Source organism: Schistosoma haematobium, chromosome 7 (assembly GCF_000699445.3).
Source record: "Schistosoma haematobium chromosome 7, whole genome shotgun sequence".
In the NCBI taxonomy this organism is placed as follows: domain Eukaryota; kingdom Metazoa; phylum Platyhelminthes; class Trematoda; order Strigeidida; family Schistosomatidae; genus Schistosoma; species Schistosoma haematobium.
The window spans coordinates 19,357,800-19,377,542 of NC_067202.1; the positions used below are offsets into that span (position 1 = coordinate 19,357,800).

The window sequence follows — 19,743 nt, forward strand, 5'->3', positions numbered from 1 at the left end:
TAAATGCATGACGCGATGGTGTTTTGAAGCGAACGATACGGTGTTCGAGTGCCGGAGTGGACATCAACCTTAGGATGTAGGTACATCCAGTTGACGAGTTCCAAATGGGACGAAACGCGCTGCTGGATCTCTTTACTAGCTACCATCTACTTTTGCTAACAGATTTATTTTACTTTACCAATAACGTATTCGCCTTAATTCCAACCATATTTTTAGAGTAATAACTGTTGGATCTGATGAGTATTTGTCGAAAAGAATATTATTCCTTCATATATCTGTGTATTGATAGGGATTAAGATAGAAACGCAACACATTAATTCTAACTTACTGCTGTTGGTGATGACCTTCAACATTTGTTGCAGTGTCAATATGTAATGAGTTATTTAGTTCTTGGTATGAATTTGAGTGGATTTCAATAGGACTATCAATATCATTATGTATATCATGACTAACGATATGTGATTCTTCGTAGGTTGTCGAATCTACTTTTTGATGTGATTCTTCGTCAATTTCATTTGTCTCGACTTTTCTTTGAATCGTAAAATTTGTTTCATCTGACAGGTAATGATTATTGTATGGAAATCCCTCTAGAGTTTGAATATTATTTATTATTTGATCTGTACTTGAATCAACTTGATATTTAGTGGGATCACTAGGATAAGTCGTTGCTGTACTAAGTAATGAATTATCTGGTAACATCTCATCGTCTTGAGCATTTCCAATATCTTGTTCTAGAGAAACATTTCCAACCTCTGATTCGATATTTTGTTGTGAGTGAATTTCATGGGAATTCATTGTTCTATTGTAGTCATCAGTTGTCATATCATAATTCACATTGTAATCAATATTTATGTGACTTAAAGAGGATTCATCACATTCAGTATTGATTTGTTTTTGTTGATATGGTATGACAAATTCTTTTTCCATTTCATCAATATCTGAATGAGTTTCTTCAATTTGTTTATGATGATCCAATTGTAGATGATCCATATCAATATGTGTTTCTTGATCTGATAGATATTGTTCATGTTTTTGTTCATATTCAGTTTCAGTGGAATTAGGTACGTAGTTCTCTTCATAGTTTGCCGTTAGTTCTGTAAATGATTTATTTAATTTTCCTTCCTCACTTTTTTCATCTAGGTGTGCATGAGTTTGGACATTATATGGTTGAGAAGAATGATCTATAACATCATCATGATATTGTATATTATCAAGATTAGTAACTTCTTCTTCTTCTTCTTCTTCTTCTTCTTCTTCATCTGCTGCAGTTTGTGTTAAGTGTGTTTGTTCACCAGCGATGAGATTGATGTGTGTTTGTTTGTAAACAGGTTCATTATCCATTGCTTTTACTACATCAGTTCGTGAAAATTTCGTCAATTTATCATCTTCATTATCATCATCATCATTTTGAAGTGAATAATCTTCAGGCACATAACTATAAGGTTGATTGACATGCACATTATTCTGCTCGTCAGATAGAGGAATAACTTCTGTGAGAAAATCAGATGGTCCGATGATGTTTACTCCTTCAATTTTATTTGAATCGATTACTTTAGGCTCAGTTTCGTTCACATCAGCTTCTTCAATTACTTTTTGTTCTGTGTCTAAGTCATTTGAGGACTGTAGTAATTCATGAGGTTCTTCAACTAACTCTTTCTCAAAAACAGATGGAGACAGTTGATCCTGTAGCTGACTTATAGTATCGTTGAAATGTTCTGCGATTTGTTCTCTTTGGACATATTGTACATCCTGCACATTTTCATCATACGTTTCTTCGGTTGGTTGTGGCTGATAGTGTATTTCACATTCATCTTCGTTTCCAGATTTCTCTTCTTCTTTAAAGTGAGGTTGTTCTGTCACGTTACTAAATCGAGGATCAGTGAAATCAGGCATCAAATCACTAGTTATATTAGCATCAATATCTGTTACAGCATGGAATGAAGATAGTTCATCTTGTGAATGATCAACTGAGTAATTTAGCAACTTTTCTCTACCTTCCATTTGTATCGTTTCACCTTCATCTGGATACTGTTTAATTTGTTCATAGTATCCTTCTTCTATTGGTCGTTGACTTTGTATCTTGTCAAAGGAATTATCCATTTCACCTGGTGTAGTTACAAAAGCATCATCATTGCATGGGAACATTTGTTCGTCCAACTTCAATGTTTTATTGGTCAACGGAGATAAACCATTCCCTATAACACTCATAGAGTTGTCATAACGATGGCAAATAATATCTTCTTTTTCATATGATAAGTCTTGAGTGCCTAAATTAAATTCCTTCTCTGGTTGTCGCTGTTCACCTCCGTCTTGGAAATTTTCTTCGTTGCGTTCAACAACCTGTTGTTCTTTTAAAACATTATTTACATTGAATTCAGACCCAAAAATATTATCATTTTGTCCCGTTTCTTGCATTGTTGTCAAATAATTTATATCGTGAGAATTTTCGACCAGCGACTGTTTGTTGACAATGAATGGTAAGGATTCTTCCTGTAAATGATTCACATAGGTTTGGTTATCTTCGATATCAACATTTCTGTTTAATTCATCTTCTACATTTTGTTCTAAATGCTGTGGTTCATGTTGTTCGATTACTACACTATTACCTATAGATTTATTACTATCAGTTTCAAAAACTGTTGACGATTCTGTTATACCTACATCAAATGGAGTATCAAATGGTGTTTTGTAAGATTGCATATCATGAAATCCTAATGAAGATACAATTTCTTCCTCGGTTACTTGATTTTGTTCATACTGATTTAGATTAAAAGAATTCATTTCCTTCTCTACCACTTCGTGATCATGTTCTTCTTCTTCTTCCACCACCTCTTCCTCCACTTCTTCACCTTCGGCTAGTGAGTCATCACACGATAATGGTGTAGTTGGTTTTAATTCACATTCTAAGTCAATAGTCAATTGCTCATCGGATTCTTCTGCCAGCATTTGATTTTCTTTTAATACTTTATGTACTTTATACTCTTCTTCTTTTTCTTCTACTTCATGTTGTGGTTGTTTTACTACTTCTCTTTGTTCTTCTTCTTCTTTTTCCCTTTGTAATGATGTTCCTGTTGAAATGATGTGTTTATTATCTGTTATGACAAACTGATTTGTAAGTGATAAATTGTCTAAATGGTTTTCTGAGTTTTCATGTATAGATGATTTCATCAAACTGTTTAACATTGGATCGACTGATGTTAGTTCATTATTAAGTGATATATTCTGAAGTGTAGCAGGAGGTAAGGAGGAATCAACCAATTCTGTCGTCTGTTCAACTGTTTCTGATTCTTCTTTAACAGGTTTAGCGCTTGGTAGACGATTACTTGTCACAGTTAAATTAGAAGTCTTCTTTGTTTGTAATTTATTTGGCAAATGTGTTGTTGGCTCTGATTTACGAGGAGGAGCTTTTGATCCATGCTGGTTAACAAGATTAGAATGTGCTGTCAAACGTTCTGCCATGGTAGTAGTTGTAGTCTTCGGTTTTGCTAGCGGTGTTGCTTTAGGCCCAGACAATGGCCGATTAGTTGTTTTCGACTCGCCATTAACAGGCTTCGTAGTTGCAACATGTGGTTTCGATGCACTAAATGTTTTCTTTGTGTCTACTGAAGACAATGGACGTTTTTGATGAGAATCAACTCCATGGGAATTATTCATTAATTTAGAGTTAGTTGTATTCTCATTAATCGGTTTTTTCAATTGATTTACTGCTAACGATGGCGTCTTTAATGGAGTAGTAGTCGCTGTTCGTTGATTATGATTAGGAGTTGATGAAATAGGCTTAGTTGGTGATGGCTTAGCATTCATTGTAGAGTTAGCTGTTTTTGATGTAATTGTCTCTTTCTGTCCTGTTGCATGTAAAGTAGGTTTACTAAAAACGAGATAACAGAAGAAATTTGAATAAAAATTACATTTATTCATTGAAATTATTAAAAAGTTAATTGAAGAAAAAAAACAAAAGGAAATGCAGATTGCAATCTCAATTCCCTTTATACACACTGTAAATAATTACCAAAGATTTTTTGAAAAAATAATGCACCAAATTAAAACCAGAGACATTTCTATTCCATTCAATTCTATTGTAAAAGAGAGATAATCGTACTTGAGTAAACTGCTCTTCTCAATTCTCACTGACACATATACACGCCATACATATACACCAATCAATGGAGATTTTATCAATTGACTTTTGTATTCAACAAAATGTTATGTAATGAAATGGTTATTGTTAAGAAAAATAAGGCCAGTACACAATGAACAGTAGAAAAAGTGTATGTATAATTTTAAATGCAAAATTATACTCCGATGGTGCTAAACTAGGATGAATCGCACACAAAAAATATACTTCCACAATAAGATGAAATGACTATTTATGGAGGTTTTCTCCTTTATAGAATACTTAAAGGGATGTTTGAAAAATCTTTTGAAAGTCAATTGTTTTAAAAAGTTCCTTGGAACATTCGAGAAGCCGTGCTCTTGTGAATCTGTTAGCTATACTATTGATACGAATTGTTTAATTTGACTGATTTCGGAATAGGGGATCAATGAAGATCCATTTGATACAAAAACGGATCTATGTGACTAAAGAGATGGACCATCAATATGCAACTACACGTCAACGATAAGATAAAAGCAGTGAGTAAGATCAAAGATAGGACATTTGATAGAGCTCTTGCCTCAAGGTCAATTAAAAGCGAAGAAAATGAAATACGTAACATCATAGCATAGCTCTACATGCTATACTTGCAACTAAAAAAGGTGGAAATAACATGAAACTAACACATTTCGGTGGTTGTAATAATACACAGATTTGAGGGTCCACAATAATATTCATTTTTTTGGTAACGGAAACAGGTCACAATAATACTGATTTGGATTAGCTCTAATAACTAGCATGTTCGCTAAAAGTTTCTACAAATTTAAAATCGTTGATATTATCTGAAACTAACCTTAAAAGTAAACATCTCATAATCTCGCTTTCTAGACTCAATCAGTGTTCAAGTGTTGAAGATTGTATGAGTCAAGAAATTATCAGCATGAAGTTAGTATCAGTGTACAGATTTTATCGATTTCTGACCATTGACGTAAAGAACAACAATTAAGGCCTACGAGAGTGATCTCAAATTTCACCGGCTTGTGAGTGTCTTTTAATCAAATCTAATTTTGTTTCTAATATTTACGCTGACTTGCTAGGAAGAAAATGTACTTTTGTCGACCAAATGTACTTCCTGTCGGGACATCATTTTATAAAGAAACCGAATTGTATCATTGGCTACAGTTCAGTGATCAGAATTCCATTCATTTTCTCCACGATTCAAAACGTACTAATAACTCATTCTTCATAACATCTACTCGTAAGGCGATTGAGTAACAGAATAAAAATTCAATAACCTGATGATTTTGAGCCAGAGTTCTGTGAGTGCTAGTGATACTAAATAGACTGCAGAAAATGTGAAATAAAATGCCAATACAAATCAATGACATAAATATGAACCTAGAGTACTATGTTGTCAAGTATATAAATTTTGCAATGACAAGAAATACTACTGATCTGTCAGTATCCCAACAGTATTATTATTAGTAGTAGTAGTAGTATCATGAGTTAAGCGATTACAATTTGATTCCTATAGATTTATTCAAGTTAATATATTTATGCCAAATATATCAGACCATATTAGAGTTGAAATTTCTTTTTTCTTTTTACAAAAACTTCTTTGCTAAATGTAATAGATAGCGGTATTTAGGTGACGAAGAAAAGTAACTTTTGTTTTCAAAATTTTCCCCGAAATCTTCAGGTCAACAAAATGTGTTGTAAACAAAATGTACACCAAAAAATACAAAACTTTGGCACAGTAAACCTTAGTATAATTAAATTAAATTACACGAAAACAGTAGGATAACAAGATAGCGGTTTCGCTCCTAATTAACTGGGTCTCGATACCAAATGCTGACTGAACAGAAAATCAATAACATAGATATTGTAAATTTATTTAATTAGCCTCTGAAAACATGAACGAATAAATTTGAAATGACTTTCAAGGTTCCAAATGGGAAGTCATAACCAGTAGAGTTCAACTATTACACAAGTGATACAATTAATCACCGACAGCATTATGTAATCATCACAACATATAACGAGTCAACTAATTTTGGGAACGTAGATTATTCGATTGTTACCCATTTGTAAAGATATTCCGTGCTTGTTACTTGACCTGAAGATCCTTGAGTTTCAGTTTGTGGAAGTTTGTGAGTCGACATTCTAGGGAAGTTTTAAATTTTAAAAAAAACGACTAAGTTGTTTTTAGATTTTTAATTTTTTATTAGACTAACCCCATTTGATCATAAATGTATTGTCACTAGCTAATTAATTTCGAGATAAAATTTCGAAGTTTTCAGAGAAAATTGATGGGATGTGAAGTAAACTGGCCAACACAAGAGAAAGTAACTCTAAAAATAACAACTGGTTGTATTATCTCAAATCGAATGAGTTTAAAAATGTGGAAAGTTAGGATTATAGATCAATGACTAAAGACTATTATGGTCACTGTGCAACCTGAAGATTTTAATGTTGGGATCAATATAAAACTGTTAACGGACAATGCTAAGGAAAAAACTTATATTCCGCTGAATACTGGATTTTAGTGATTCACTGTCAATTATGATGAAACTTAATTTTAGATTTTAATTTCAGTAGATTACTGAATTACATTGTCCTTTGTTTCGGATTGAAAGGAGAAATATAGTAAACCAGTGAGACCAGTCAAGGATTCAAGAACAGAGGAACAGATGGGTAGGATGCTTTGAGGAACTCTTGAATAGACCACCTTCACTGAATCCACCGGACACTGAAGCAGCATACACATGCATTCCTATAAATGTCACTTCTGAGTGAAGAGGAAATTCGGAAAGAACACTGGAGGTGCATGGGACATACATTGTAGAAATCATCAAACTGCATCACTAGGCAATGCATAACTTGTAATCCTAAAGAGAGAATGAAAAGTGGAAGAGCAAGGGACACACTGTATCGTGAATTGGAAGCAGACATGCAAAGAATGAATAACAACTGGAAACCACTGGAAAGTTTCGTCCAGGACAGATTTGGATGGAGGATGCTGGTGGTTGACCTGTGCTTCTCAATGAGGGATTACAGGAGTAATTAAGTAAGTATTAAATGTATTCATACCCTGGCTATACTACTTTGATATATCTACAAAGTGTTTCTTTCATTGGATGCGCACTGCTGAGGAGTCCCACAATAGGACGAAACGGCCGTTCAGTGCTTCCAGGTTTTCCATGGTGGTCTAGCTTCAACTGACTCATGATCTTAACCATTGAAATTACTACAATCTCCACAAAAACCCATCTGATATTTAAATAATTATCTAGTTAATATAGAATTTAAAGTGAATTATTAAGACTGAAAATTGATTATATGAATTTGTGTACAGATGACATTGATTATATTCTGGATCTTATATCAACTCAAAGTACATATACACAGACAACTCTCTTTGTTTAACTATTGAATTAAACGATTTAAAGGTTAGAAATTAACAACTTGTTGTTTGTAGTCTTTAAATTTTAATGATTCAGTTGCAGATTTAGATTCTATAGTGTTTATACTTTGAATCGGGTATTTAGGAATTTCTTTATGTAAGATTAATTTCACTCTACTGAGCATTATTAGATGGAGTTATTACTAACAATAAAGTGACAAACTGTAATATTGTGGTGTATGTTACTGATGTCGATAGATATTAGTAGTATGTATAATCAGTCGAAAATGAAATGCCTGGCGGTAAAAGGTTAAGAAGATCGAAGAAAAAAAAACAAGAACAGAGAATGATTGGTATGAAAACGAAGGAACAATGAAATCTGAGACGATTGATTGACATTTTGCAAATGAAGTATTTTTTACTGTATGGTTCTCAGATTTTACTAAGACTTTGTGCAATTTTATATTCGTATTCATTCAATTACATTTCTAAGGATGTTTCAAATACTTAGTAATGAATAACATTCTGAATAAGTAACTGCAAGCTCAAACTTAATTACCTATCATAGTGTTATTTGAAATGATATTATTTCAATGAATTTCAAATATCTCCTTATTTAGTACTCGCTCAACTCCGGAAACATCACTAAGAGGTATAGCAAAAATATCCTAACTAACTATTTACCATATCAACTAATGGAAAAAAAACAATCACTATGGTAACAAATTCATTTGATGTACTAAATAACATATATGACCAATAGATCAAATCATTTCAATATAGTGAAAATGGCAAATCATTTCAGTCAAAGTTCATTTGAAGACTATAAGAGTATAAATAGTAAGTTATTAAGTTTAAATCTCACGATCTATTATATGAATTAGTTACAAAAAATGGTATCCTTTCACTCAATTCATTGATCAGTATTCTTTATTACTTCGTACTTGAACAGTAAACAAAAAAATAGGTTACATAACAAATCAGCAAATTTAATCGATATGAACACTAATTTACAAAACGAAAAAAAAACAATGACAATGTACACAAATTAAACCACTTTGGTGACAATAATGGTATTTCGAAGAAATTAAAGATTGAACTCAATGAATGACGACAACTCATTGAGAAGTTAACTGTCAGAATTTATAAACACATTCACACAAACAAATAAAAACTTCATTACTTTTAACATTTGACATGATTATACATTAAAAGAGTTTACATTATGCATGTTGTTCTATTTTCTTTGATTTATGATTATCATCAAAAATGAATCAATAGTAAGTTCTTGAATAGCTTACAAATAGCTCCCTGTGAAGTGATAGCTATATTGTGGTGTGTGCTACTTATATTGACATAAGTAATATAGGATGTTAGTCGTAAACAGAAGGTCTGGAAGCAGAGAGACAAGAGGATCGAACAGCAAAGAATGGAAACAGAATGCAATTTGTATGAAAATACAAGAACAATGAAGTCTGAGTCATTATGAGACAATTGGTGGACATTTTGCAAATTAAGCATTTACTTTATGATTGTTAGATTTTATTAACAAGTCCTGTTAAATACATTAGATTGTCCCTCTTTGGTGTTCTTGTTCACTACAATATGATTAAAATATTTGACTTTCAACCAATTAGTTTGAAGGAATTACAAATTACAATCACAAGTTAAGTTAGTTGTTGTAACGGCTCCTAGACGAAGCCGAAGAAATTCCATCCTGTCACATCCTAATACAATTTCCAGGATACCGACATGGCATACTATGACTAGACAGTTTTATACACTTCATGTTTGAGGATTGAGTGAACTATAATATTCTTTACAGTCTATACCAGAAACTATAAATGCATTGAGAAAGGCCCCTCGCTAATACTTTGGGATTGTATCCTCAATTTCGTGGATTAGTTGAAGTTAGATATTAACACCTTTGGATGCCGGCTCAATGGTCTAGAGGTTAAGCATTCGCGTGGAAGACCAATAGGTCCTACGTTCGAATCTCGTGAGGTGGGATCGTAGATGTGCACTGTCACGGAGGAGTCCCATAATAGGACGAAACGGCCATCCAGTGCTCCCAAGTTTTCCCTGGTCATCTAGCTTCAATCGAATCATGGATTTAACTATAAAATTACTAAAATCTCCACAATCTCCCCATTCTGATAACTAAATGAAATGTTTGTTTTATCCAAGGAAATTCCAAATTATTCATTATTTTTGTCTGCCAAATTAATCAATCTACAAACCCTTTATGAAATATAGACATACAGACATTAGATAGATATACAAACATATAGAATACAAAACACATCTATACAGCCATACAATTCTAAAACAGGATTGAATATTGAAAATTGAATAATGATGAGTCATGTTTCATTTAAACAAACAAACAAATAAACAATCTACATCAGATTATCTCTGATAGATCGATAGCATAGAGATAGACAGAGAGAAAGTTAGATACAATTTGACGAGAGTAGGTTAATTCCGTGTGCATTCAAATGAGTAAAGCATTTCCATGACAAATTTATTCAGGTTTTTTTTGTTTTTACGAGATATAAAATCAAACAAATTCATTGTATTTGAGTGAATATGTAAAAGAAAAGAAAAAAAACATATACATTTCTATATATATCATGTGCATATCATGAATATGTGTATCTATTTTGGTGAATAATAGTAACTTAGTCACTGAAATAAAATGTAATAATAATAATAATAATACTGTAGAAAAAGATAATTGAAAAATATCACTCTAGTGTATAAACATTAAAGTTTGTTTGTTTGTGATTAAGTGAAATTTCAGTGATTTCACTTGTAATTGAATAGATTACTTTTTAGTTGTATAAATGAAATAGCCAAAATCATTTATGTGTCGAACCGAATTGCCAAGTAGTACATTTAACATAAAAAACAATCAAATGAAATGAAACAAAATTAGAGTAAAGAAAAGGCCAACTGCATAAAGAATATGGTTCATAAAGGAGTAAAATATGTGGGAAAAGAATATTGAAACATAATATTTAAAGGAAGATAGGAATATAAGTTCATACCTTACTGTTATCGATGCTCATTCATGTCATTCAATGTTGCCAAACACTGAACACTGTTATCAGCCAAGGCTTAACCAGGTCTAGTTTACAAGTACCAACACGACCTCGGACAACATTCAATGACTACTTGTATTGATTTGACAGCATATTGTTTTCTTGCAACCTACTTTTATTTCAGAGGTATTCCTCATCGTGGAAAGTGGTGGTTGGGTAAACCTAACACATTTCGTAACCTACTCATTCGACCATGATTTTATCAAGTCATGAACCAGTTTATTATCAGTACTTAATCTCATCACTGCTCACTTCATTGTTATATCGTACTTTTCAACTACTAATATATATTTGACAAAAATGTGGAATTATAAATGCTAGAAATGACAGCAACGGTTACTCTCAAACTTGTACTATTAACAGTAATGGTGGTAATGAATGACAGCAAATTATACATTACAGACAAACACTTGACAGGATCTGAGATGAACACATGAAGCCTATGATCTACCAGCTATTTAATTGACTACCATGGTATGATAGGACCTTAATGAATGAGTTTACTCTAATAAACAGAACCTTACTCGATTTTATTGTCATTATTCGTAAGCCTAGCCACTGAGATTTTGTAATAACTCTACGGGTTGATAAGCAACAAATTCTTATCAATTTTCATAGGATAAATACAGATAATGTAGCAGTATTCACATAAAGAACTGAGACTGATTAAGTTTACTTGAGGACATAAACGATTGGAACTTTCCAGTGTTGTAATAAACTCTATATTCGTTAAACCAGTTAGTTTCAATTATCACTTATTTGTCAATTGGATAATGATCTAGGGTCTGATGTTAGTCAAACTTCAGTATAAACATTGACATTCTGATGTGTAAAATCATAAACTGCACGTAACAAATCGGGTTACAGTTGAAAATACGAATCTATGGGTGTAAATATTAAACATACAATCTATGTAAATGGAATTTAATGAAAAATAATCAAAAACAATCAAGTTTTAGAAACAGTAAATCATAAATTCGGAGCGATTATAAAAACAACTACTATTATTACATACAAAAATAAATTTGTATTAAACCTGTTTTTTTAACAATTAGGCATAAACTTACGAAGGACGTGCAGGTTGAGCTCGAACTAATTGTTTCGTCCCAAGTTTAACAACTGATTTGATAGTACGATTTGATGTTGGACCAGAAAGTTGTGGAATTTGGCATAATCCTTTAATGAATCGTGTCAAATTTTGAACTGGATTAGTGTTTGTTGGTAATACAGATGGCATTACAATGCACAAAGGTTGCTGTGAAGTAAAATCGTGTACAACTGATTCCCATATAAGTACAAGACCAGAACGATGTGACAAAGGTTGTAGTTTTAATTCACCCCAACCCAACTTTGAATAAAGAACTACAGAAGAAGGAATGGTGTCATTTGAAGGATTAGACGATGAAGCCCAAGTTCCTTGATGAGGACCTGATATAAGTGAAGGTGGAGTTAATATTAAACCAGTGGATATATCGGACAATCCTTCTGTAGAGGAGGTATTTCCAGGTGGCACTAATATTTCACCTAATATACCAATTGAATCCTGTCCAGATTTTAATAATTGCGTCATGAATCGATATGTCAAAATACTTGATGGACACCAATCAGGAAGAAGTGTAACATCTAATCTATAGGATACAGAAACGAGAAATACATTTAAATGGATTCTGGAACACATTAACTAACCAACAAAAAAACAACCTCAAAACTGTTGTTGAACATAAAAACGATCTTAATTGGTCGCTAGAGAATTATGTCAATTTAATGAGATTAGTCTATTTTAACGATATTCTTTCGTTTCATGTAAGTTGGAAAACAGAAAAAGAAAACAGTTTCATGATATTAATCACCAGAGTAAACTAGAAAAAAAGGAAAACAAATCTATTGAAATTTTTTTAAAATATTGTCGTTAGAAATCAGTGCATTGTCGAATTTAGCAGATTAATTAAATAGATACTATCCAAGGAGACGACTTGATATAGGAAAATCTATCGAATTAAGATTATTTATGGTATTTTCACTGATTATTCTTAATGGTTTCTTCCATACCAGTAAGTCAACAATCTATAGCTCAACAACGTCCTTCAGTGTTTTCTTTTTTTCCTCTCTCTCTCTCCCTCCTATTTAGTTTCTAAAGTCACCCATGAAACCGCATGTTTTGTATATGATTCATACAATACAAATGTTGGTGTACTTATCTGTTAGAAGTATTTGAATATAGGCTTTATTTTAAAAAAGCAATGAAAATCCAGCATACATAGCATACTGAATATAAATTGTGACGATAGACGATGAATATATATATACGAATAAGCTGTATAATAATATCACAAGATTCTATTTGAATAAGTAAGATTATTCATTGATGTCTGATTCCGATTCACGACACAGTGCGTTCATTGGTCGTCCTCTTTTCATTCGCTCTTTAGGATTCTAAGTTACGCATTGCCTAGTGATGCAGTTTGATTATTTCTTAATTGTATGTCCTATCCACTCCCAACGTCAATTCCTAATATCCTCTTCAGCTGGAAGCTGGTCTGTTCTCTCCCACCGTAGGCTGTTGCTGATAATATTCAGTCAACGGACATTGAGTATCTTATGTAGACAATTGTATACAATTACTAATAATTTTTAATGATGGTTGTAGCTGTTCTCTAAGTTCCAGCTCCATACTATAATAGAACTAACTGTCTTGACGTTCGTATTGACGATTCTGACTTTGATGTTGGTTGACAGTTGTATTGAGTTCCGCATGTTCTTCAACTGTAGGAATGCTGCTCTTGTTTTGCGAATTCATACCTTCACATTTTCATCAGGTCGTTTATCAATGATTCTGCTCAGATATGTGGAAGTTTCCACCTCTTCTGTGGCTTTGTCATCAAGTGAGATTGTGTTAGTACTCTCTTTATCTTATTTCAGAGTCTTGCTTTTTCCCCTGTGTATGTTTCCCCTGATGCATAGGCTGGCATTAAACTGGCTGTCTTCATCTGAATTTACTCGTGTGTATGGGATAGAACCGTTAGGTGATGTGCGAAGTCCAAATAGTCTAACTATATCCGAGCTGTCCATTGTATTTCGTGCTTCCAGTGAGATGTAGAGGTGTTCATAATCCAGTCATTCACCAGAAGGAAGAGAAATGGGTAGAATAAGCAGCCTTGTATGACACCATTACTCACTTTGAGTGCATCAGTCAGCTGTCCTTTATGAACAACTTTGTAGTGTATTTTGTCCTATGAATTTCGTGCGATGTTGACAATCTTCTGAAGTACACCATAGTGTCAAAGAATGTTCAATGAGTTTCTCGTAACAACGGCGAACTCAATATAATTAATTCTAATTATAAATATTGTAAGGTTTATATTTACCCATTACTAACAACCTTGTTATAACTGTTCAATCTATATTAATTTAGGCATTGAATTTTTCCGAATAATATACTCTCTTTGTTATTATTATTATTATTATTATTATTATTATTATTATTATTGGTTAACAATACGAATAAACTTGATCATGTCTTTTAATCGGCATGTATTTTGTTTTTATTTTAAGAAAAAATACCTAATATATCACTCTATTTATAGTTAAAGATGGAATTCGGGATTTGCTACCGGGTATATTCGAATAATGTATTCTCTTGGATATATACAGAAATTGTGTACAATTCTAATACTTCAATGGTAGCGTCTTTTTGACATTAACTGATGAAGATTCAAATCCCAAGTACACTAATAACCCTCTCATTACCGTCGAAAAACTTAACAGATGGCAGATAACCTCAATATACGGCTTTATGCTAAATGGCTTTAACCATCTAAGAACAGTGTAGGGAATTTAATTACTTTCAAAGTTGAATTCACGAGTCGATATGAGCTATACCACCAGTAACAACCCGGAAGCACTCGACGACCCTTTCGTTCTAGAATGGGACTCCTCAGCAGTGCGCATCCACGATCCTGAACGCGGGACTCGGACCTAAGAGCCCTCATCTCGCGCACAAACGCACAACCTCTAGATAACTGAACCGGCATCCAACAGTGTTAATGTCCAGTGCTTCCATGTTTCCAATGACGGTCTATCTTAGATTGACTCGTCAATTTGACTGTTAAAATACTACAATTCGCATAAATCCCCATACTAATTTAATTACTAAAACAATAGAGAATAGGGTAACATTTTAGAACATAAACTGATAAGATTCAAAATTATTAAAACTAACTTTGGCAAATGCTTCACCATTGACCACCAATTTGGAACCGTTTGTGATGTATAACTTCCACCTAGAAGTGCTGTAAAACCTTGTATAGCAAATAAAGCACATGATTGTGATGCTATTCCATGTCCTGGGAATATATAGATTACAGGACGTGTAGTATTTAATGCAGTACCAGTTGATATACTATTTAAATCAGACTGTATTGTAGTAATCGGATGTTGATGTATGATATGATCAACAAATGATCGTAATCCTTCAAAACCTACATATGTAAAGTAAAATATCATTTCAATTTTAGTTGATTGAACATAATCAATAAAAGAAGGAACTATTATATTTTAAAATATTGAATATACCCTACTAGGAAGGATCAAATACTGGAAAGTTACTATTTTTTCGGGGAGAGGGGAATATCTTACAAAGTATTACTGTTTACATTTTTTTGCTTGTTAGACAAATAGATCATTGTATTCTTCTATTTGTTGTATGTTTTACTTTACTTAAATTATTGTTAATAAATTATGAATATGTTCTAATTGTTCTTTCAATTATTGGATTAATTATGAGGATATTGTAAAATTTTCTATTCAGTTTATTCTGTAGTTAGGTAATTAAATAGAGTTTTGAGTTAGAATGAGAAGATAAACACATTTGCCAACTTCATCTTTTGACTGAATGATTGGTCAAAAGTAGCTCAATTAGTCTTGGGAATATTCCATGATAAATTTAGAAAAAAGACTGATAATCCATTTCTTTGTTCTTATTGGATAAATTAGTTGATCATAACCAACATATACTCTGGTACAAATATGCATTAGCTTTTATTGCCGCAGTAGATTAACAAGACGGGATGGAATTAACAAGATGAATAGTAAATTAATTCAAATAATCATAAAAGCAAAGAAGCGATCAAAAGGTATATATGAACAAAAGTTCATAATTACCGGAGAAGAGACTAGCAGTACACTGAAACAAACACTATCCAAAATGATAAACAACAATAAATTTAGCATGGAACAAGATTTCCTAAACACAATTGCATCCTACACTAATTGAAATGCCTGTTGTATCCATACAATGCCAAATACCTAACAGGCTTGAACGTGTTAATCTATTGAACACAATTTTTTTATATTTCTAACGCATCTTGTATATCACCTTACAGTTAACTTTCATACATGTGCGCATTGAATTAAATAGTGATAATTGTGTGTATGCCTCTGCCTACGCATTCATTTAATCGTTTAAGCTGTTTAAACTACCTAAATTCACACGTAGCTGACAATGATATATATTTGCATAGTGAAAATCAACTGAACTCCTCTCTCTGTCATCGTTAACCCGTTGCACCTCTTCAGTCATGTGCTTAAGTTATACCATTCTAGTTAATTCTCTTAAATTTATAGATGCTATACACAAGTGATGATTGTAATCGTACTGTAGTGGACGCTAATCACAAAGAAATTTGTAGGTAGTGTGTAGCGGAAAGTGGTGTGAAAATTGCAATAATTGTACAACAGATTTAAAATTTTCAGTGCATCAAAAGCATAGCGTTGGCAGAACACTTAAAGGCCAATAGAGAAAACAGTTTGAATTGTAGAACACTGGAAGACGAAAATGGACGATTGATGGTTATATATAAGTTTTATGTAAATACTTTGTAACTTCTCTAAACAAAATGTACATAAGTCTTGCTTATTGTCGTGTTTTACAGTAACTGTAATCTAATTAGCTTGATATTGTTTTACTTGAATCTTCCCATTGATGTTTTAGGACTGAAATTGATCAGTCTCTTATTGGCATAAAACATCAATGGGAAGATTCAAGTAAAACAATACCAAGTGAATTAAACTTCACCCATTGTACAAGCAATTGGCTATCAGGACTCAATAGCTAAGTGGATAACGCGATGGCGTTTGAAGCAAACGGTACTGAGTTCGAGTCCCAGAGTGAACATCAAATCTGAGATGCAGGTACATCCAGCTAACAAGTCCCAAACAGGAAGAAACGCGCGTCCTGGATTCCACTGCTAGCCACTATCCATCTTTGCCAGTAACTGTAATCTGTCTGACTGATAAACGAAGTATAAAATAATCAAACAATTAGTCGCTACAACAGTTTCACATAATCCAAAATAATAAATAAATAACTTGATATAATCTCACTTTTTGCTGAAAAATTCAGCTATAAATAATTAATTACAACTTACCAGATAAATTTCCATGAATATTTAATGGCTTCCCATTCAAACGCCAACTTGCTTCTATAAGAATGTCAATTTTAGCCATACGAGTGTTGATTTGTGTAAGTACAGTATGTGGACGACCAGATTTATCCACTGGCCAACATGTTCCAGTACCAGCAATCGGTGTGATAATGTGTAATTTAATTTGGTCACCAAAATTTGAAAATTTCTTTAAATAAGGCCACCAACTCTAACAAGTAAACAAATAATGAGAAATATTTTGACTTGGTTTTGTACAATATTGATAAATGTAAAAAAATTCGAAAACTGATTGTATTAAAATAGATTCCTTATGTTAGATTATTAGGATTGATTACTTATTCTTCGTAGTTTGTTCTTTTAAATAGTAATTAAAAGGAAACATCAGATAATTTTACTCTGATCATCTTTGAAAAAATCTTCATCATTTCGAATCTGCTTTTTGTCATAATTTTACATCATCTCGAGAATTAAAGAGAACTACACAATTATTTTAATCTAGTTTGACATCTCATTCTAACGATCTTCCAAGATATCTTCTCTCCTAACTGACATACAATTACGCTACTAAGGATAAAAATTCAATGTTTGGGATGATCTACGATCAGGCTGTTTTATATCAACACAACCTTTTCGTTGGAATTATTCATCGAACCTGTAAGAGCTGAGAAGACATTACAAGTTATGCTGATCGAATAAGTTTGACCAGATGAGGGTTTTGTTTCTGATTATTATTAGTGCTAGTTTGATGTATTTTGACAAAAATTGGTTCAGGTTAGCAATGAAATCTAGGGGTGGGCGTTTCGAATATTAACAACAAGAAAACTCCAACCGTTATTTATATATGTATATATTGCCTCAAACACTGTGAACAAAATAACGGCTATTTAGAATCAGTAACTTAGTAGGTGTTGTAAACAATAAGCACTATGTTTGAGTGTCAAAGTGAACATCGACACCGGAATTCATATCCATCCAGCTGATGAATAAAAAATAAGACGAAACAAGTGCCTCAAATTTCACTGCTAGACCCTACATATCTTTATTAAAAACTTGAAAAATAATCTGATGGGAATGCATATATCCTACTAACAGAAACTAATTAAATGAAATAATTGTGATCTGTAAAATTTTGTTTAAAAACATTTGTAATACTTTTTTTGTTTTTGAAAAAACACAACTACGAAATGGTATTCAATTAATCCATCATAACAATAATTAATAATAATAATAATAGAAGTAACGATAGTAACTAAGTGCAGTGGATCAAACATAGAAGAAACTAACAATATTCCTTCTCTAAGTGGTTAAAAGAGAATGATTAGGCGAGTGTAAAAGAATTTTAAAAAAAGGATTATACTGAATTGCATCAAAAACACTTTTAATATTCCTCTTATTCAAAATTTAATCATCATCATTTGATGGTCTAGTCTATAATGAATCTTGATTTAAATTCTTTAGAAAGATGAAACTGATAAATTTTAAAGGAAAGAAAAGTGTATGCAAAAAGAATTAAATGATATGACTTGATATATCAAGGAAAATCTCGAGAAAATGTAAGAGATTTTTGTATACTAAGTTTTATTGACAACTTGATTACTAGTTTATGTAGCTGAAGACCATTGCACATGACGTTTGATGTTGCATTTATAAATGAATATAGTTTGAAATATCGGACTTCAGTTAGTATTAATTGACACTAGTCGATGAGTTGGGTTAACGGTGTCAGGATAAATAATTTACCTCATGAAATAGATTTTACTATCAAAGACACCTTGTTAACAAATGCTATTGATCATGGAACTTATGTTTGGAGATTATCCCGATTTGCCTAACTACTTGACGCTTACTACATCATAGAAACCCATACACATAGTTCCCTTTATTATCTTATCAAGAGTAAGAACGAAGATTGGTGTAGAATAACGAATGGATTCATTTTATTTCTTTAAGTTCTCATCAGCTGCTTACAACCTTAAATATTTGAAAATCAACGTTATTACAGATTTTGACATACTTATATATACGAGGGTGATTAAAGATGAATGCAATACAATACACAGCCATCTAAAGTTTGTTAACCCCATAAGTTCCAATCACTATTTCAATGTTCTGGAACTTTCCTTCGAAAACTTTATTTATCCGAAACAAATTTTTATGACCTTATTAACTCTTGAAATCTTCCGTACATCATGATACATATATTCATCTTTAATCACTATCTTATGTATAAGTGTGTCAAAATCTGTAGTAACGTTGATTTTCAAATATTTTAGGTTGTAAGCAGTTGATCAGAATCTAACGAAATGAAATGAATTCATATTATTCTGAGTCAATCTTCGTTCTTGTTCTCTTATAGAAACTCATGATGAGCGATTAGAAATGAAGCTTAAACTAACGTTGGTTACGAATTCTAAATAATTTCATATAAGATGGGTTTTGTAGATATTATAATGATTTCAATGGTTAAGATCATGAGTCAGCTGAAGCTAGACCACCATAGAAAACCTGGAAGTACTGGACGGCCATTTCGTCCTATTGTGGGACTCCTCAGCGGTGCGTACCCACGACCTCACCCCTTGCGACATTCAAACCCAGGACCTACTGGTTTCGCGCGCGAGTACTTAACCACTAGACCACCGAGCCGGCATCCGACGGTGTTGATGTCTAACCTCAACTAATCTACGAAATTCAGCGACACAT

The 19,743-nt window shown here is 32.5% G+C and overlaps 1 protein-coding gene across 1 annotated transcript in view; it reads right to left on the reverse strand.

Moving 5' to 3' along the window:
- Nucleotides 1–19,743, reverse strand: part of MS3_00009767 (uncharacterized protein) — a gene marked incomplete at its 3' end in the record, with an annotated part of 69,815 nt that overhangs the window by 23,578 nt on the left and 26,494 nt on the right. The window contains exons 4-7 of the mRNA XM_035733923.2: nt 17,026–17,251; nt 14,820–15,078; nt 11,668–12,228; nt 329–3,868 (exon numbers count right to left, since the gene is read on the reverse strand). Coding sequence (XP_035590249.1) covers nt 329–3,868; nt 11,668–12,228; nt 14,820–15,078; nt 17,026–17,251 — 4,586 coding nt within the window. The remainder of the gene's footprint in view (nt 1–328; nt 3,869–11,667; nt 12,229–14,819; nt 15,079–17,025; nt 17,252–19,743) is intronic.